Source organism: Dendrobium catenatum, unplaced genomic scaffold (genome assembly GCF_001605985.2).
Source record: "Dendrobium catenatum unplaced genomic scaffold, ASM160598v2 fragScaff_scaffold_1639, whole genome shotgun sequence".
Lineage (NCBI taxonomy): Eukaryota > Viridiplantae > Streptophyta > Magnoliopsida > Asparagales > Orchidaceae > Dendrobium > Dendrobium catenatum.
The window spans coordinates 1133427-1155379 of record NW_021320101.1 but is presented as its reverse complement, the minus strand read 5'-3'; the positions used below and the strand labels follow the sequence as shown (position 1 = coordinate 1155379).

Below are 21953 nucleotides of genomic sequence, written 5' to 3'. Positions count from 1 at the left end.
TATATATATATATATATATATATTTACATCAATAAATGTATATTAATAGTTTATATGATTTTATATAAAATGCTAAATATAGTTAGTTGCTTAATTAAGATTTAATAAACTGATGAATTTGATTCAAATCAAATAGAAACTTGATTTAAAATTTAATTAACTTAATCAGTTATTATCAATTTAAATAAATAATTTAAATATAAAAAATTGCTTACAAGCACGGAAGCACCCCATTACTGATTAAAGTCAGGACAATGCAATAAATCCAACAATTACAAATAAAACATTCGGAATTATAATTATGAATAAATAAAAAATTAAAAATGAGAACGAGAAAGGAATGAGAGGACAGCGAATATCTATATTTAAAAATATATTAAAAAAAGAAAAAAAAATATTGTGGACGTAATTAGTTCGGCGGCTACAAGAAGAAGACTTTTTTACACAGTAAATTACTCTAAAAATAAAAAATAAAAATCGAAAGCAAAAAATAAATAAAATATGAGATAATTAGATGAAAAACATTTTAAAATTCTTAACAAAATTGGAAGCGTAATATAATATCATCCATACTTTAAATATAGATGTACATAATATATTTTATTTATTTTTAATTATTAGAAATGTTTAGAGTATATTCAAATTATATACAAGTGAATTAAATTTGCTAAAATTGACTTAATATTAATTAATTTTTATCAGCACACAAGTGATTATAAATTAAGTCTAGTCTATGTTTTATGATTTGATGGTTTAGAATTTTTTTTAATAATATCATCCATAATTTAAATGTATATTTATATTTTGTTTGGAATTACTTTCTTACTGCTTTTTAAAGCAATTTTTTAGTACAAAATTAAATTTTTTGTACTTTAAAATTGTTTTAAGAAACAGTAACAAAGCCTTCCCAAATAAAACTTTAGATAAAAAAATTCATAGTATCTTATATTTCTACGTATATTTCTTTCTAATAATATTTTGAGTTGATTCAAATAATATTAGGAGTTAGTTAGATCAAATTCAAATCCAACTTGAAATTTATTTAAGTGAGCTTATAATGAGGCTTATTATTTTACTTTCAGACTGTAATTATAATTTTTTATTTAACCTCTACTTTTTCACAATTTTGAAGAAATTTTTTGAGATATTAAAATACAAAATTTGCCTTACTTTTTCAAACTTTTCTTCTATTTTCTTTCCCCTTCTTCCTTTCGGCACAGCTCCTACCCGCAGATTCTCTAATGTAATAAATTCACATTTTGACTCATCACTTACTATATAATAATATTATATACTAGATTAACATAGTAAAGTCATGTAGCAACTAGATTGTTTTTTAAATAGTACAACTGTAATTATTTATTTATATATATAATCAAAACGAAAATGTAAATTTTTATAAAAATATATTTTAACCTTTTTGAAATTTGCAAAAAATAAAATATAAATTTTCATCTCATCAATTTAAAATTTTGACTGTCACGTACTCCCGTTTCTTAAATACTTAACAAACTAATTAACAACTCCTAAAAATTTCTTTTTTTTTCAACTTTAGAGTAGAGGGATAAATTTGGTCTGAAATTTGTAAATATTTTCTTATATCCCTACCCAACAATGGCATTTATAGAATCAAAATGCACTAAAGTATAATTAAAAAATAAATAAATCATAAATAAATAAAAAATAAAAAATGTACTCGATATATCATTAAAAATTATCTTGATCGGTCACGAATCTCAAGGCAAAATCAAACTAGAAACTTCAAAAATTAAATCCATGATCACCTGAACTCTGATTTCAGCAAACTTATAGTCAAACTGAGCGTCTCAGAAATATGAACCCAATGACACCAAATTCAACCCAATTCGAGCCCAAATGAGCCCAAATGAAGCACCTGAAGTGATGTTGGAAAGTTCTTACCACAATTTGAGTTACCAAATAGCCTCCGATTTTAACACTTATAATGGAATCGAACGGCTTGACGAGACGAATCTAACGAGCCCAAGATCGCCGAATTCCGACATCATTAAGACCTTCAAATGTGTGACGAACGATGCACAATCAAGGGATTCAATATCAGCCGTCCATTCGACTACTCTCTATTTTCCCCTGATCTCACACCTATTTAAGAGCTATGCCACTACATAAAATCTATAATTATACCCCTCATTTCTCATGAGAGGGGACCCAAGCAAGAAGATGAGAAGAAGAAGAGAACAAGAGAAGAGAAGGATAGGAGGGAATAACTCCTGCTCTACCATCGCCGGAGTGCTTCCTGCCGCCTGAGTAACACCAGAATTCTGCCGGACGCCTGGTTGACGCCGGAACTTTGCTCAACTTTGTAACTGAATATCAATTCAAAAGATATTCATTGTAATCTGATCGTCCTAACTTTTGCGGACGAGTCAGCATTTGTGTACTTCAAATAAATACTAGTATAATTGTTTTCAACTGGGCGTGGCCCCGTGGTTTTTTATCTTTCAAGGTTTCCACGTAAAAATTATGGTGTTATTTCTCCTCTGTTTGTATGCTAGATATCAAAATAACACTAAGACGAAAATTTCTTAACTCTACTGCTGCGTATATTCTAGCCCACAACAGCGCTAAAGTATAATTCAACTATATATATTTTGTGACAAATATTCAAATCAATGAATATATCATCACGGAAAGACTTGAATAATATGAAAATAAAGAAACGGAGGCGTCGGAGAAAATGGAATTCAATGAGTCATAAATAAAATGACGAGTACGTCAATATCAGTCGGAGTCATCATCACCACCGACCGTAATCCGTATTCGTTAGCGTGCTTATGACGACATGTTTGGTTGGATAGAGAGCGGACGTTAAGCACTAATACTATTTCACCTAAACTTCCATGCGCCCACCATTAATTAATTATTCTAATTATCTTTATTTATTCTCGCACAGTCCCAAACAGTTACATGAAATCACGTGGCATATATAGCTGGCAACTATATTTTAGTCTATTTTTTTAATATATTAATTGCATGACGATTTTTAGGTCAAATAGGTTTATGAAACTAAGTTATTAATAGAGTTTGTTGATTGTGGGAGATGAACTTAAATATATAAAAATAATTTTATATGAATGATTTGTTTTTAGTTTGATATCATATTCTTTATATTGTAATTAATCATATGAGAAAAATAATGATATGTGTTAGTTGATTTAATTTGAAAGATCGAAGTGAATTTAATATTTGATTGATTTAATTTGAATATTTATTAAAATAGAGGATTTATTATTATTATTATTATTATTTTTAAGAATAATCAAGCGAATATATTTCAACCTTATAAAATGTAATCTGTTTATGAAAAAACATTTAAATATTGAAGCATAAATGTCTTAAGCCTAAGAGGCTAATCGGCGCAAGTGAGTTCAAAAGGCTGTAACAATGATAATTAATAATGAAATTGACTAATCAAACTTCAGTTTGCTCCCTTAAGTGGCGGATAATGCTCATAACAGTTACAGTGCTCGTAGTATTTAAGGTGTAAACATCCCCTGCTTTCACCTTTTTGCAGTCCTTGCATCCCCAGATCCTTACAGCTTTTCTTTTCACTGCATACTTTTCACATAATTCACAAAAGTACTTAGCTTAGCATGTTGTGAAACCTTCATTTTTTTTTATTTGCTTCCACAAACTAGCACCGTATATTGTGCCATATTTTCCAATAATTTTAGCCTTCTTGGTTCTCTTTGTCATCTTGCTTAGCCAAGGGGATTCGAGACTTGCAAGTCGAAAAAGCAGCAAGAACTCAAACAATTGAAAATTTGTTTTTATTTAGGAGTAAGATTTAATTGAATTAGGGTTCATGATTTTATGTTCAATTGAAAATTAAAATTTGATAATTGAATAGTTAAAACATAAACTATTGTAAACTTCCATGTTTAAATAACACTTTAAAATTTCTTTATTTGTTAGGATTTTAAATTTTAAATAAATCAAAACTGAACCGCATAAATCGAACTATATTTTGATTTGGTATGGTTTTATTTAAGATATGATTTGATTTGTTTGATTCTTCATAGGCTTTGATTAGGTTATGTTTGGTTATTGGGATTGTTTTCTTTATGCTTCTTAAAGCAGATTTATAGTACAAAAAATTTTAATTTTATACTAAAAAACTGTTTTAAGAAGAAAAAAAAAAGTCATCCCAAACGAAGTCTGAATCGATCATATGTATATCGGTATTGAAAAGGGCTTGACACACGTGATAATGAATAACTTGCAAGTGAATAAGCGTTGAATAACTTGAAACTTACAAAGTTTTATATAATTTTTTTTAGCTCAAAAGTGTGAATTAAAACAAGTGGGATAGGCTTCATTAAGAAAAGAGAGCAAAAAATTATATGGTTCATATTACAGTTTTGCTTCAGAAACTATTAAGTCCAAGTTCTACTCTCGTGGACAGATTTGTGACATTTTTAATTAAATATTCATTTAACTCCTTTCAATTTATTCTTGTTGCGAACTAGGATATACGCGGCGATAAAGTTAAAAAGCTTTCGTCTCAACATTGTACGGATATTCAGTACACAAATAGAAGATGAAAGAACACTAGAATTTTTGCGTGGAAATCCTGGAAAGGGAAAAAATCACGGGGTCACGCCCATTTGAAAGAATTCCACTAGTGTTTGCTTGAGATACAAGAGACTGGCTCGACCTTAAAATTTAGGACGATCAAATTACAATGATTTACTTCCGGATTGGAATTCAGTTACAAACAAATTGTGCATTCGAGATGAAATTCAGAATCACTTGAACATTTGATAGAATTCCGATGTCATTTGGAGATAGTGTGGAGTTCTGGCGTCACTAGAAAGTCGGGCAGAATTCCGGCGTCACTGAGAAGTTGGGCAGAATTCCAGCGTCACTTGGGCAGAATTCTGACGTCACTTGGAGATTGAGCAGAGTTCCGGCGTTTCGTGGAAGTCTGGCAGAATTTCGGCGTCACTTGGAAGTCTGGCAGAATTCCGGCGTCACTTGGCAGAATTCTGATGTCACTTGGAGATCGGGCAAAGTTCTGACGTCCCGTGGAAGTCGTGGAGAATTTTGGCGTCACTTGGAAGTCAGACAGAATTCCGGCGTCACTTGGGCAGAATTTCGACGTCACTTGGAGATCGGGCAGAGTTCCGACGTCCCGTGGAAGTTAGGCAGAATTCCGACAGTGGTCGAGGAGAAGTTTCTTCACTCCTTTCTTTTCTTCTTCTTCTTCTCTTCTTGCTTGGGTTCCCTCTTAAGAGAAATGAGCGGATTTTTATAGTTTTCTGAGAGTGGCATGACCCGTAAATAGGAGAATGATCAAGGGATAATGTGGAGTGGTTTGGATGGACGGCCGATATTGAATCCCTTGATCGTGGACCGCTCGTCAGATATTTGAAGGTCTTAATGATATCAAAATTTGATGTTCTTGGGCTCGTTTGATTCGTCTCGTCGAGCTGCTCGATTCGACTATAAGAATGTCATATTTGGAAACTGTTTGGTAATCCAAATTATGGATTGAACCTTCCAAATGTGCTTCGGGTCTTCGATTTGGACCCATTTGGACTCGGATTGAGTTGAATTTGGTGTTGTTGGGTTTGTATTTCCGAGACGATCAGTTCAACTATAAGTTTGCTGAAATCAGAGTTTAGATTATCCCAAATTTAATTTTTAAAATTTTCAACTTGATTTTTGCCTTGACATTCGTGTCCGATCAAAATAAATTTTCGATGATACATCAATTCTATTTTAAATTTGAAACCCCATAAATTTTATGTAATTGAGCTCTTATTCACTTGTCCATAATTTAACATAGGGTTTGCTTCGTATGGCTTCAGTATTTTATAAAGTTGGTTATGAAATTTTTGTAAAGAAAACAATTTTGCTATTATGATTGTAGAAATTAAATAGCTTTTCACCACATAAGCAAAAAAAATAATAGCCAAATAAAATTATGGTCTTTGTGTGAAAAATAAAAAAAACCAAAAAATTGTCTCAAACAAACTCTTAATTTGTGATCCAAGTTTAACTAAAAAAAATTGGCTTCAGTATTTTATAAAGTTGGTTATGAAATTTTTGTAAAGAAAACAATTTTGCTATTATGATTGTAGAAATTAAATAGCTTTTCACCATATAAGTAAAAAAATAATAATGAAAAAATAATAGCAAAATAAAATTGTGGTCTTTGTTTGAAAAATTATAAAAAACCAAAAAATTGTCTCAAACAAACTCTTAATTTGTGATCCAAGTTTAACTAAAAAAAATTATGTGCATATTAGGTAGAACTCATCCCGTTTGCACAAATCTATTGATGGTTAGTGTATACATAACAATAACACATTACTTGTCTTATGATGGTTACGTGTCCCTCTATCTCTTGTTTCAAAGCAAATGTTTTAAAGTATAGTCATGATTATATGTATAAATTATGGAGAAATTATTCTGTGCGAACACTAGATGATTCAGAGACCTACAAAAATAGAGTATAACGTGTCATGTCATCCAGTACCTAACAGTAAGCAGCACCGGTACCAAGCAAAAAAGTGACGTAACGTGTTTTGATTGGGCTCCTAATGATGTCGCACATAATAACTTATCTAAATTATGTCATGAAAATTTTGTTGTATTAGATTAATATTATTATTCTCATTTATATATTATTATAAATATGTATCATGATAAGGTACAATTATTATAAATATCTTCTTTTATTAAAAAAAAAAGAATTTAAATGTTTTGAAAAATAAAAAATTTCATCAAGCCCACACCCAAAGCTACCAACATAAACTAGCAAATCCAAAAAAAAGTAGCAATGCAAGATATTATGCTATTTATGGGACCCACACTTTTTGCAAGACGAGGTTGAAAGATTGAGAGCCACACAACTCTCCTTGGCCTATTGGTTGAGAGCTTAGGCTTCCAACTAAGAGGTCTTGGGTTCGAGTCTTTGTGTATGCGTTGTGTGTGTGAGTTTGCCTTAAATGGCCTAAATGTCCCAAAAAAAAAAGATTGAGAGCCAAATAAAGCAAAACTCAATGCCTCTTATTAGATTCACAGTCTTCAATGCAAAGTTTAATCTCATAGATGGGGAAAAATATTTGGTGGTTTGTCTTAACATATTTTGTAATTGTTTAATATAGGATTAAATATTTAAATTCAGTGTTCTTAATGTCTTACCATTATATATAAACATTTGTAAGTATTTGTCACATCCATATAAGTTATCTAGAGCTATTATATCATTATAAAAACATATTATATAGAAACAAAAATGCACATATACAAACATACACTCAAGTGACTTCAGCATTGTAAGAATTTTTTTTTAGTATTTTCATGTCCATTATACATGACTGATATAATATGAAAAGTATGTTTTCTTTTTATATGATGTTGCTTGCAAGCAAATTTAGTGGTAGAGAAAAAAAATAAAATAACATCGTGGCATTGCACTAATATCTAACACACATAAAGATAAATAGAGATCACAAGAGACACCATTACTTTTGTTTGAAAAATCTATAAGAGGAAAAAAATCATGAGACTTGACTCTGTTAAAATTGATCTATTAGTGTTTATCATCGGTTACAAAATATATTATTACCTTTGATTTAGGAAGGCGTTGATATAATGTAATAAACATAAATTAAATCAAATTGATTTCATGGAGGAAGGTGGAAGAGTTGTGTGGCATAGAAGCATTTTTGTCATCGGTTTGCAAGAGAGTATTTTTGTCGGTTTGGTCACTCCCCTTTGAGGAGGAGAGACCAGAAACCAAGAAGTACAGCATAAATGTTAGTGCTGACATCCATAGTCAAATTTGGTGCCGACAACATTCATTGGCCTTATAGACCATTACGTGCATCGATGTTGATAGTGGTTATGGGGGGACAAAGATTGCAAGCGTCGATGTGGTTAAGCAACAATGATAAGGAGATTGTAATCAAGTAATTATGGTCAGATGATTATAATAGTGCAAAGGTGATAAGAGAACCGTAGTAAGTTAATAATATTAACGCGCGTAGGGCAATCATGTTTTGAAGATCGTGGTTGGGCGAAAGTTATTGGAGGATTATAATCGGGTGATAGTTGTTAGAGAACTGAAGTTAAGTGATGGTGGTTCGGAGATCGTAAATAGGCGATGATGGTTAGGAGATTATTATCGGGAAATGTTGATCGGGCGACAATATTCAAACAACGGTGGTTTAAGGAACATGGTTGGAGGATGATGGTTGAAAGATTGTAGTTGGGTGACAGTGGTTAAAGGATTGTAGAGAGGAGATAGTGGTTGGAGGATTTTAGTGGAGTGGTCATGTGATAGTGGTTGGAGGATTTTAGTGGAGGATTTTAGTTTTTGTAACATTTAGGCTAATTAAAGCAAACTCGCATATGCATTACATACTCAAAACTCGAATCCAAGACCTTTTAGTCAACGGTGGAGCCACGGTGAGGGCACATGCCCCCACTGGCTCGATGGAATTTTAAATTTATTTGTATACTTTCGATAACTTGAATTATATAAAAATCTTACAAATGATTTAGTCATTCAAATATTCCGCTCTTGAGTCCCGCTCTCGCCACTCTCCTTGTCTCCTTGAGTATCGATCTGATCTCCTCGTAGACGTCAAATCGACGAAGAATTATTCTGTGCGGGCGCTTCAATAACTGAGCGGCAGTAGTTAGACAATGATTATCAGATGATCGTAGTCATGTGATAGTGGTCAAAGGACTAAAGTTGAGTGATTTTAGCTGAGAGATATAGCGGGCAATGGTGGTTAAAGGGTTGTAGTTGAGCGATAGTGGTTGCAGTATTGTAGTTTAGTTATGGAAAATATTAGTCAGGGGATCATAGTTGGATGACATTTGTTAAAAGATCATAGTTGAATAATAATGGTCAAATGATCATAATTAGGAGATAGCGGTCAAAGAAATATAGTTAAACAATAGTAGTTAGAAGATCATAGTTGGGGATAGGGTCATCAAAATAGGTTAACAAATTGGGTTCGGGTCCAACTTAAAATTAACCAGACCTGAATCCAACTAACCCGAATCCAACTCATTTAACAAATGGGTCAAAATTATTGACCCAAACCCGACCCTTTGGTAACCCAAATGACCCAAATTTGAATCAATAACCCATTTTGATTAGTTTTTTTAATAAAGTGGTTCATATCACATTTCTCGGACTTAAACAGAATCTCAAAGGATTCTAACATTTTACGACTCTATTTTGTGTTTATAGCAGCAGAATATGTCCGTAGGCACCAGAATATGACTTATAACTACCAAAATATATATTATAGCTCGCACCAGAATATTCCTTGACACAAATATAATCTCAAAGTATTCTAACCCATTATAGCTCCTAACATATATTTTTTTAGTCATATAAACAAATATGTTGACCTCATTATTCAAGGTCAATTCTCCCCGAAACTAATCTTTAGTATCTATGTCTTTGTAGCTTAGTGTAGACGCCATGCTTCTAGGATTTTTCTTAGGTGGATACTCATTGACGTAGTGCTGACTCAACTCTATTATTCAATCTAAATTTAATGAGATTCCAGACATAATAATCTAATCGAACGCCATCGAGCCTGGTTAGGTTCGATTCGACTTCAATCTAAACTCGACGAGTTTAGCCAAATATATTAAAATCTGCACTTTCTTTTTCTTTACTAATTACATTTAATCAATAATTTACTCAAATAAAATTTTAAAATCAATCAAATAAATTTCAAATAAATGTATCGTTAATCAATAAATTTTAATAGAATAAATTCACTAAAAATAAATTAACTTATTCAATGAAATTCAAGACTTCCTACCAAAATAATTTGATTAGATCTTTAATAAATAAACCAAGCTAAATAAAGTATAACTCTTAATTAAAATGGGTTCAAGTCTCATGGACGGCTCAGTTAGGGTCGATTCGAAACACCCTCCGAGATTATAATCTCAACTTTCTAATAAAAATATAAAGTCAAACATAAAATTTCTCTCATAAAATGTAAATACCAACATAGGATAGACTGCATGAGGTTGCCTCTGAGCTTCTCAGAATCCGGCACCTCCTACTTTTCCTCCTTTGACTCGTTTATAAATGTTCAACGTTGAGCTTTCTCCTTGGAAAATTCTTACATATGTTCATTTCCTTTTACTTTGTAGTCGAAGGATATGAAATCACTGCTTTAATCAAGAGTTTTCTTAGGAGTACCCCTCCTAAGATGTAATTAACTATAGGGATTTGAAAGCTCCAAATTAAAATAAACATTATTTTACTCCTATAGAACCAGGGAAAAAATCTTTGGGAGTGCATATACCTTTTTAAAAACCTCTTTTCTAATTTTAAGTATACTTGTAGAATATTGTTATTATCTTTTCAGGTAATATAATATTCTATTTGTATATTCAACTTTAGAAATGATGAATTTTATAAAATCCATTATTACTTTTGGATGTTTTAAAGAATGTTATGGTATCTTTTAAGATGATATAATATTCTTGTTGTTACACCTAAATAAAATAATGGATAAATTTTTCAAAAACCCTATTTCTATTTGTAAACATATTCTATAGAATTTCATGTTCATAATTTGAGATGATATGTTATTATGTAAATTGTGTTTGATCATAGAAATATCATTTTCTAAAACCCTATTTTGACATTGAATCCATTGTAAAATATTGTGTTAGTCTCTCGAGACTGTACTTTATTCTCAATGCAGTATTCGATTACAAAATAGAAGAAATCAAAAATTGTGTGGCGACACATTTTTTTTTTCAAACAATATATTTTATGACATTGTAATAATTAAAGTCAAATTTAGCACATGTTAGAATTGCATAGTGTTCTATAACAATAGACAATTAAACTTTCTACTGAGCAAATCTTCCTAATATAAAAACATAACCAAATTACAAAAGATAATGTAAAACACTATTTTATGACATTCATTATATCACTGCCTTATTTTTCGATGTTCATATTATTTTTTATTTAATTAAAACCCCACATATTCCAAGATATACAGTATAAATTTTTTAAAAATTATTCAAAATATTCATAATCATGGTCTCTCTAATATATAAAAATTTATGTTGTGAAATTTTTTATAGTGCAAAGTTATACAAATTTTTCGCTAGTGGAAATATAAATTTAATTGGAAAATTCGGTAATATTCATAATCTTGATATCTATAGCGTATAAAAATTTACGCGTCAAATTTTTTTACAATCCAAAGTTATACACATTTTTCGCTAACGGAAATCTAAATTTAATAAAAAAATTCAATAAAATATCATATTTTTGAAAATTGAGGTAGACATAATGTGACATACCTCGATTCAGAAACTTTCTAAGCTAGGCCGACGGCTTAAAAAGACCCGAAGTGGCTAAAAAATCCTCTTCTTCCTCCCCAAATCTTCTTATTGTGACTTTTTTCAATCAAATCAGAACATGTCAATCCAGATGTTGAACCTATAAGTGTCACATTTGTTTCGTGCTCAATGAGAGTTTGGTCGAATTATTTTTTATTTTGATAGGTTCATCTCATCAACATTTTTAGTTTGACTATAATTTTGGTGAAATCAGAGTTTGGGCGGTCTTGAACTTAATCACAAAATTTTTTAATTCAAATATGCATATGTTCAATCATTCATGTGTTGAGGTTGATATTGTACCAAACAAACGAAATCTTTCTGAAACGCTTATCACCTACAAGATTAACAAATAAAAATGGAAATCAATTATGTGTGTGTGTGAATATATATATATATATATATATATATAATTAGGCATGTGCACTAAAAGTGGTAAACAATTTCTCAATCTTTTATCAATTATCTGAATATTACCTCTTGACATGTAATAGTTATGTCAATAAGGATTTAAATCATTCATTTTCCAAAAGAACATGCTATCTGACATCTATTATAAGAATTTTAGCCCAAAAGTTCAATATGCACAAAGGCTTCCTAAAAAAAACACAAAGAAAATGATAGGAAAGTCATGAGGTGTAAAGCAAAATTCTTACAATTGAATAGAATCACATGCTCTAATTTATATATTTTTTCAGAAGTCAGATTACTTTTTGAACTAGTTCACATTCCAAGCTGTTTATGTTGAACGGGAAACTATAATAGTAGACTAATGCGAATCATAATAATCCATCTACCTTTTTTTTATTGCTGATGATTTCAACATAAAATTTAGCTCTAGTCCTTCAACATATGGAAGACATTCAATCTAAAAGAAAAGGAAAACATCACGAGCTAACGGTTCAGTTTTCCTCTGCTAAGAAACATACTCCAGTAAGATTCATTGCAAAATCTACATAAATTTTCTCTGGATGAACCACTTGACATTTTATTCAAAAAAAGTGACCACCACTAAACATAACAACCTTAGTAGAGATAGATAAGGCATCAAAGTATATATACAGACTCTCCTCATACAAATTTCAACTTACTTGAATCCTAGTCAAGCAGTTATCTCACATGTAGACAAAGTTCTCAACAGATTACACAAGAATTGGAATTTTCCTCTGGGGCAGCTTGAACATAGTAATGTGTGTTCATCTGTGTATGATAAGCTTTGTAAGCCTTAACAAGCTCCATTATCATTTGTTCATGATGGTTAGGTTCTTCTTTCTTAGGTGACTCTTCCTTCTTTTCAGTCTCTTCTTTCTTTGCAGGCTCTTCTTTCTTTGCTTCCTCCTTCTTTGGCTCCTCCTTTTTAGCCTCTTCTTCCTTTTTAGGCTCTTCTTCCTTCTTGGGCTCTTCTTTCTTCTCAGGTTCTTCTTTCTTCTCAGGCTCTTTTGCCGGTCCAATCGATGTGATTTCAGTGCGCCAAAGCTTTCTTAGTTTGCTCACAACATCGACTGGGTCAACGGTTCCAATCACAGTTAGCATTTGTTCTTTCATGTCAATGGAAATCATGTCGATCCCTGTTGGAACAAAGATGTGACAGAGATATACCTGAGAAACTTAAAGGGCCTGTTGGATTACAAGCAGGATTATAACCTGTTAACTGTTTTATCAAAAACTGTTATTAAAATTTGACATACTGTTTGTGTTTTTTTTTTTCACGATTTAATTTTTTTGAGATTTTTATATCTTTAAACCGTTAAATGCTGTAAATATGCTGAAACTAATCAATGACAGAGTTGGTAACAAGATTTATCAAAATAGTAGGATTTAAAATCTTAAAAAAAAAAAAATGGATGGATTTAAGAGAATTTTGTGAGTTGATGAAGAGTGTTAGATTGATATACCTGGAAGTGTGGAGACAGCCTTCATAGCCTTCTGCTTGGCTTTGTCATCATGTAAATCCAACTTCAGAACAAGTTTCTGTAAACAAGAGCAGAAAAGTCACAAGCCGATTCATCTTATTCTGAATTCAAATGGAAAAACTATTTAGGACTTCTTTAATAAAACTTACGGATCAGTTTTAATTTTTATGCAAGAGTTTTATTCTATTTCATAAAAAACAGTAAAAGGACAGCAAGGATTTTGGACCATTAATGGAATGATAGGAAGAGTTCAATAACAAGATTCCAAATCATTGAAATCATATCCCCGAATAAAGCTGGAAAAGCTCACAAATCTCATTCCAATATAAAATTTGATAGAATAATTAGCTGGAAAAGCTCATCTCTGCGCCTTGGAAATGATCAGATTATGATAAAAATTACAAGAACAAGCAGAGACCAATCAGGCATCTATATAAGGGGCATTCATAAGAATGAACAAAACCAACAATCTCGCAGATTTTGTTCTATGACAAAATGGATATCGAAGAAAGATACCCGGAGGAAAAATACACATGAGTATAAAAATACAATATTTACTACAAAACAAAGTGAAATAGTTGCAGATTTGTAAGATTCTAGTCAAAGATGCCTCTTTTAAGAACTGGAGTGATGGAAATAAGCTAAAGAAACTATTTTTTCAATCAAAGGTAGCTCCTTCTGTCTTCTGCAGAGTATCCTTACCTTCATTTCTCCGGAGAGAGTTGATTGCAGGCAACGACGAAGATGATAATGGCGGAGCTAGGTAGAAAACTGCAGAATGAAGAGGGAGTGGTTGAGAAGAGTGGAGGAAAAGGTAAAGAAAAAGGAGGAGAGATGAGAAGGCTGGGCTCCTATGGAAAAGTAAATAAGGCGAAAAGAGAGAGTTATAGAGACAATATCGTCTGCTTCCAAAAAGGAGTGGGCCTTTGGCTTTCAGTATTCTCTCTCTTCTGTGCTGTTCTAATGGAGAGAGAGAAAGAGGAGTGGGGTTTCATGCGTCGTCAGCTACAGATCTGAAAGCCGGCGGGAAGTCGACATCGATCCGACGTGCACAAGTGCACAACCTTCTCTTTTTTTCTCTCTAAAAGCCGTGGAGAAGACTGAAGAAGTGAAGAGAATTATTTGAGATGCGTTTTCCCGCGGACCAAAACAGGAATGATTTCCCAACCATATAGGTTGGGTGGATGGGCGGGTCGGGCCGTAGACGGGACAGCCCAAAAAAACCCGAATAAATATCATGAAGATTTGGGCTTAGAACATTAATATGTGGATACAAATCCTTCAAAATTATCATAATAATCTCAGCCATCTGATTCAACTTGGATGGCTAGGATTGAAACTAAAAAATATTTTATGAGGCAATTATGATTTTGATATGTTCAATCCCAGCCATAAAAAAATGGAATGGATGGATGTGATGAACAAGCTATTCCTTCATAGTTATCATGACAACTATAAGGACTCCTATTAATTAAAATTTTTCCTTTGCTCATTATATTTTTTATTATAATTTTTTTTAAACAGAATGAATACAAAAGATGGCTTATAAATATTTTTTTTATAAAACTATGTTAATAAAATAAAAACCATAAGCTTTATCAAATAAAGCCTTGATTTGATCCCTTAAGAATATTTTATAGAGACAACTTCTAATATAAATAATTCAGAATTTTTTTATAGAATAATGAGCGAATAAATCATAATTTAGTTAGCAGTTAATTTTTTTTGAACATTTAGGCTAATTAAAGCAAACTCGTATATGCATTACATACTCAAGACTCGAATTCAAGACCTTTTAGTCAACGGTGGAGCCACGGTGAGGGCACATGCCCCCACTGGCTCGATGGAATTTTTAATTTATTTGTATACTTTCGATAACTTGAATTATATAAAAATCTTACAAATGATTCAGTCATTCAAATATTCCGCTCTTGAGTCCTGCTCTCGTCGCTCTCCATGTCTCCTTGAGCCTCGATCTGATCTCCTCGTAGACGTCAAATCGACGAAGAATTATTCAGTCGTTCAAATTATCAATTCTATTATTTTGACCACTTATAAACTACATAATTTATTATAAAGAGAAAATAATGACAATAAATAAAATAATTGGCATAATAATTTGATTAAAAAGAATAATTAATGAATAAATAAGAAGAAATAAGTTAAGATAAAGAAGAAAATATTTTTTTTTTAATATTTTTTATAATATTATTCTTACAATCTTAAATTTAAATATTGTAAATATAACAAAGAATCGAATTATAGCCGACTCAAATTTAACTCAATAGCTCATCAAGCTCAGTCCAAAACCAAGATGACTCTATTGCACCTTACCTACAACCAGGTTTACTATTAATAAAAATGGCAGTAAGCTATTTCATAGCTTTTAAGACAAATTAGTAGGTTGGTCAGCCACCTCAATGGCAAACAAAGGTGATGGCTTATCTGTCTGCTAGCTTCTCCTGTTTTCTAAGTTATCTCTAATTTTGGATTACATTAAATCTCCAATAAAAAATTTGCTCTAATAAAAATTTCACATTGTTGAAATCTGATTAAGGGTAATATTTTTTTTATTAAAAATCAAAATGTACTCATTTTGCTTCTGAATATTTAGAAGAAAGAGCTTGGAAAAAGTGAATTTTCAATATTTGATCAATTTATTTCAATTATTTACTTCAGAATATCCTCCAAAAGAAATTAAGATAAAGACTTCGTTTGAGACAGCTTTTTTACTGTTATGCTTTTTCAATACAACCACAATTTTTATTTAGCTACTACATTTTCGTTGCTTAAGAAAAATTCTATTAGAAAGCTGCTTTCTATAACATCTTTAAAAATTTATATTCTCTATAGCAATTTTACAAAGCAGCAAGAAAGTTATCCCAAACAAAACCAAAACCATAATTCAAAGTTACTGATATAGCCTATATTGTTATACAAGATATGTGTTATTACAAAAAAAAAAAAATGCTGCAGAAAATATTATCTATTATACAATGAACAATTAGAAGCATCTAATTTCCATGAATGAATGATCACATCTCCTTCTCACTCGCACATGAACCAACCAGACCATAAATAATAGTTTCCTGTTCAGCATGCCTAGGTTCAAAATTTAAGAATTTCTACTAATTTCCTTCCATAAAATAAAGTAGCCGTTGACATTTAAAAAAAGGACCGTTGGTTCTGAAGTTACTAATAAAATTAAGATAAACACAAGCAATCCACAGTATGAAGGACATATGAGAATCTGACAGTATAATAAAACAGCAGAACCAGTCTTTATTGCACAGCAAATCGACTAATGGGGATGCTTTACAAAGCTAGAATGCAAAAGTTAAAAGTGACATGCATTCTCTGCAATCATAGATTTTTTTCTTTTCTTCTTATCACCAATTGAATTGTTTCTTCTAGGTGATTATAATGTCTTCCATTTCTAGCCCTGGATATAGGCATTAATGCCCTTTTGTGAAGAAAGCCTTCCTAATTTATAGTCTTTTAGCCTACGAAGGTGTACTAAATCAAGAACAGTAGCTAAGTGTCTTGATTGTATCATCTGGACATGAAGCCTTTTCAGGCATGAAATTGATGAAGAGATCTTTTGCAATATAAATGATAAGTAATAAGATAAAGCTTAAGGATTAAACTTATGTGGAGAAACAGACGAGTTAGGAAAGCAACACCTACAAATTTTTAATAATGGCTAACAGAAAATTATATAAAAAAAATACAAGTGGCTTTATAGCGTTTTGAATAAATCCTTCCTAATTTATAGCCTTCTAGTTTGCTAGAGCACTAATTCTAAAAATCCAAGCGCCATTATCAAGAATAATACCTAAGTATCTAGAATCATTTGGATATGGTACCTACATGTTGATGCTCTTGATTTTGAGCATCATAACAGTGATTTGGATGAGATTGAATGGGGATGTGGACAATAGTTCCTAAGGAATAATAATAACCTAATGCTTTTTTTTTTCTAGATTTGAGCATTCTTGGATCACTAGTGAATTACAGCTGTATTGTATCTGTACATGACAATGAAGCTGTTGAGGCGTTTCAAATCAGAAGAGATTACTACAGTTTGGAATATTTCATTTAAAAGACATAGATCAAGGAAATAAAGCTGATAGTACAAAATCTCTCTCTCTCCCTCAAACTTCACCGCATAATTCTTTCATTTATACAATTAGTCTTATCATGGACATTGTTTGTAGGCCGACCCCACATCATGGGATAAAGGCTTGTAATTGTTGTTATGGACATTGTTTGTAGATCCTTGGCATGACCAGTGATAATTGATAAGGTGAAGTTACAAGGTTAACTTAAATTTCTTGAAGCATACAAGTTAGGAAAGTAACACCTCAAGTTGTTAAAAATGATACATAAAAGTTATGATAACTGAGTCTGACAATTGCTAAGGTAAAACTTAAGCTAAATTCCACGAAATAAAAATGAAAAAACTCACATATCAAAGAAAAAAGAACTCTTACATTACAATTTCTTCTGTTGTGGAACATGCTTTCCATTTCAATGCAGAAGGCAATTTAGAACTAATCAGTGTACAGTATCAGATACAAGCTTCTATGCTGGAACTTTGCAATTCAGCAGCTCTTTCAACACTAATTTCTCAAGTTTAGGCGATGCTGCAATAATCTGCGTTCACCATAATTCCAATGCCATTTAATAAGCATTGAACTCAACAAATTTCCTTGTTTGATTTCTTTACTAGAACAAATAGCACCACTCGATGACTCCGGAACTCGGGGTGCCATTGGGTCTGATCAATATGCCCAATTTGAAACTCCCCCAATGCTGCCTCCAGGAAGCACTCTAGCACAGCATCTGAACAGTATGATCTGATGAGAAGATCTTCAGATCATAAAAGAAAATCACACTGAAGTTTGAAAGTTTAGAAACTACCATTCCGGAGCTCTCCTGCTAAAAATATTGTGGTGTGACTCCCAGAAAGTTGGCTCAGTGTCTGTAGCAGATCTGTCACTGCATCTTCACTGTAAATTACATCAGATCCAACCACTGATGCGCAATCAATGCTCACATAGATTAGTGAAACTTAGAAAATATAATTACAATTTAAAAAGGACCAAATAATTGGCCTATGCAACATGACAGACTAAAAGCCCAGTAATTTCAATATCTTATATCCTAAAAATATATCTTTACATCAAAATCTTCATGATTCACAGCCATTCAGAATCCTTGGGTTGTTTTTGAGTGAAAAGTTGATGTAAAGTATTTGCAAGGAAAGTTTTTGGATGTTTGGTATGAAGTAAAGTTAGTAAACTGCTTGCCACACTGCGGAAATTCCTTCGTAAATGCAGAAAAATTGACTGCATTTATTTGACATTGTATTTCAAAAATAAAAAGCAAAACCAGACTCTTTATAATTAACGCCAGTATATGTATGAACCTTACGGGTTGTTTTTTTAATGTCAGATTAACCTATTAATCCAGAAGAATAGGCAGCCAAGCACAAATAATATATTGGGTAAGGATTGATGAAGTTAATTGCAAGACATTGACAATATATCTTAATTCAGATATGGACCATTGGAGGGTTTTAGAATTTAGACAGATTAGTGAAATTATTTTAATAAACATATTAACATACCAAGAAAATCTACCATTGGCAGGACTAAACACTTAATTCATGTATGCTTCCAAGTTACTATCAAACAAGAAAAATACCTAATGATTTAATCTTAAGCTTTACAACCTATTTCATAATAAAGCAAAAGTAAGAAAATATGTACTGCAGGAACTTCACAATAGTCAAACAGGACCACATTAATTCATGGTTCTCTTCAACTCATACGCCATGAATCTTTAACCTTCAAATCATTACAATGCTAAAGCACAATCCAAAGCATTTAAGGTTTCGTTTGGGAGACTTATGAAAAAGAAAAACAAAAACAAAAAAAAACTTAGCAACAGCGAAAAATGAGGCTAATACCAAAATCAGGCAAAGGCGCTACGAACTCTGTACTAAGATCATCCCCCCATGTGAGCTCCATCACCCTTGCAGAGCCACGAGCATTCCCCAAAACTCCTACATTAACATCAACATTCTTCTTCAAAAGCTTGAGACGATCGTGGAGATCAGTCAGGATGACATGAGCACCAAGAAGAGCTGCCACACAGCTACCATTGAAAATAACGCACCATCCCAAATCAGAAAAAAATCACAAGAAAACTTTACTACTAGGAATTCAACAAAAATAAAATAAAAATTCAAATACCCGACAAGACCGCATCCAGAGCCGAGCTCAACTACATTCTTTCCCATCAGAACAAGCCGCTTACAGTCCACAGCATGTTCCATGAACTTAGCGAGAACAACGCCGCTGTCCCACATCACGGCGCCTGTTACTCCCGGCGTGCCCTAGCAAAATCCAAAAAGGAAAACATATAAAAATGATATTTTTAATCAGGAGTAGAAAAGAGGAGCGATAATTAAGGTTTTTGATACCATGGAGGAGGGGGATTGTAGAATGGAGAGGAGATGACCGCAGGCATCGATGGAGAGAGAATGAGATGATTGTCGGACAAAGAAATTGTGCTTCCGCATTGAAGGCTGGTTGATTGCCCACAATACGAGGATCTCCGCCGCCGCATCGTAGACTGGCCAGACGGCTGAGCCGTATGAACCCATAACCGCAGTGGAGTTCTCTCCGTCGTCCTCGATGCCAAGCTCTGTCGTTTCCGTCATCATCGAGTTTGGACCGTGGAGAAACAGAAACTGAATACCAATGGTCAAATTTAAGTGAAGCTTTTTTTTTCATGATATTTTCTTTCTTTATTTTTTGGTATATGATAAATTTCAATCCTCAGTAAAGTTTTTAAGTTATGAGATTTATCTTTATTTATTTTTATTTAGAAATATCAAAATCCTTTAACTTAATTCAAATCCTCTATAATTAATTACAGGTAAAGATTAATAAATGGAAAGAAAATTCTGAGATTGGAGAGAGAAGAATGAAGCGGTAGGATAGAAGAGAGAGCTGCTAAGTAATTAGTATTTTTTGCAATTAAAAAGTTAAATCTGATGCTTAATTATGTATTAATATTATAGCTAATCAAATAACTCGTTAAAATTTTAATTTTATGGGTAAACGACGAACGAAAAGGTTACAAACATGCTGAACTAGCAGCTTTAATGGACCTTCAAAAGTATTAGAAATTAATTTAGGCATCATGGTCTTTATGGGATTCAAAGGTTCAATCCTTGATCAAAATAATATTTGCACTATTATATATCAAAATTTATGCATTTATAAGTAAAACAATAATTAATGAGAGGATTGCTGCTAATTAATAATCATAATAATAATTGTTGCGGGCTAAAATATACGTGACAGATAGAATATGAGCAATAATTAATGAGAGGATAGAATATTATGTCTCAGCGTTGTACGGATATTCAGCACACAAATAGATAACACAAGATTTTTACGTGAAAAACCTTAGAAAAGGGAAAAACCACGAGTTCATGCCCAATTGAAATAATTCCACCAGTATCTGAATAGATTACAAGTATCTGGTCCGTCCTTAAAACTGAGAAAGATCATATTACAGTCATCAACCGTCAGGTTGAAATCTAATTACGAATGGAGATCAGACGAAAGTCCGGGGTCAGTCGGTAGTCCGTCGAAAGTCCGGCATCAGTCGATAGTCGAACGAAAGTCCAACGTCAGTCAGTGGTAGATCAAAAGTCCAATGTCAATAAGTGGACCGACGAAAGTCCAACGATCGTCGAGGAAGAGTCAGGTGGCAAGAGAGTTCTCTTCCTTCTCTTCATTGCTTCGATCCCCACTCTATGAGGAATGAAGGGTATATTTATAGTTTTATGTGAGTGACATAGCCAATAAATAGGAGGAATATCAAGGGTAAGTTGGGAGTTGTTTGAATGGACGGCCGATATTGATCCCCATGATTGTGGAAATTTGAATGTCTTAATGATATCAAAATTTGGCGATCTTAGGCATATTATATTTGTCTTGTCGAGCCGCTCGATTCGGCTATAAGCATGTCACATTTGGAAGTCGTTTGATCATCCAATTTATCAATTGAACTATCTAAATGCGCTACGGGTCTTTGATTTGGGCTCATATTGAGTTGAATTTAGTATCATTGGGTTCATATTTTCAATACGTTCAGTTCAACTATAAGTTTGCTGAAAACAGAGTTCAGATGATTCCATATTTAATTTTGAAAGTTTCCAACTAAATTTTGCCTTTATATTCATGCCCGATCAAGATAATTTTTTGATGATATATCAATAATAATTCGATAATTGATAGATCCTTAACTCTATGAATGTACATATCAAAATAGCAATAATTCGCATGCCAAATGATTAAAGATTTTCTATGAGGAATTTCTTAAAGAGGGTATTTGTTGGCACTTTTTTATTTGATGTGATTTGAATAAAATAAGAATGATTCTTTTGTACTCAGGATAGATTTCAGAACTGGTGATTGTAGTGTAGTTCCTGAGTTTTATACATGACTTTTTGGGATATGAATCGACTTGTATATTGATGTTTTAAATTTCATAGATGTTTGATAGACTGTTTAATTGAAGGTTTTAGATAACTCTGGTAAATTGTTTGAGAAATTGATTAAC

General features: G+C 32.2%; 2 protein-coding genes and 1 pseudogene across 7 annotated transcripts; all 3 read right to left on the bottom strand.

Moving 5' to 3' along the window:
• Nucleotides 1-3450: 3450 nt before the first annotated feature.
• LOC110110663 lies at nucleotides 3451-3738 on the bottom strand (annotated as a pseudogene).
• Nucleotides 3739-12333: 8595 nt separating this feature from the next.
• Nucleotides 12334-14355, bottom strand: LOC110110585 (heavy metal-associated isoprenylated plant protein 39). Its single transcript, XM_020842140.2, has 3 exons — nucleotides 14010-14355; nucleotides 13290-13365; nucleotides 12334-12962 (listed from the first exon to the last, which is right to left on the bottom strand). Exons 1-3 carry the CDS (start codon nucleotides 14013-14015, stop codon nucleotides 12529-12531), a joined length of 516 nt encoding a protein of 171 aa, XP_020697799.1. The 5' UTR covers nucleotides 14016-14355; the 3' UTR covers nucleotides 12334-12528.
• A 3300-nt stretch (nucleotides 14356-17655) lies between these two features.
• Nucleotides 17656-20095, bottom strand: LOC110110587 (protein N-lysine methyltransferase METTL21A). 6 transcript variants are annotated; one of them, XM_020842144.2, is made up of 5 exons: nucleotides 19798-20093; nucleotides 19568-19710; nucleotides 19282-19469; nucleotides 18231-18314; nucleotides 17656-18152 (listed from the first exon to the last, which is right to left on the bottom strand). In XM_020842144.2, the coding sequence occupies exons 1-5, from the start codon at nucleotides 20038-20040 to the stop codon at nucleotides 18007-18009; spliced, it is 804 nt and encodes a 267-aa protein (XP_020697803.2). In that variant the 5' UTR covers nucleotides 20041-20093; the 3' UTR covers nucleotides 17656-18006. The 6 variants fall into 6 exon arrangements, with proteins under 6 accessions (XP_020697803.2, XP_028556969.1, XP_020697802.2 ...); XM_028701136.1 differs by having other exon boundaries at nucleotides 18231-18308; XM_020842143.2 differs by having other exon boundaries at nucleotides 18231-18344; nucleotides 19798-20092.
• Between the last annotated feature and the right edge of the window lie 1858 nt (nucleotides 20096-21953).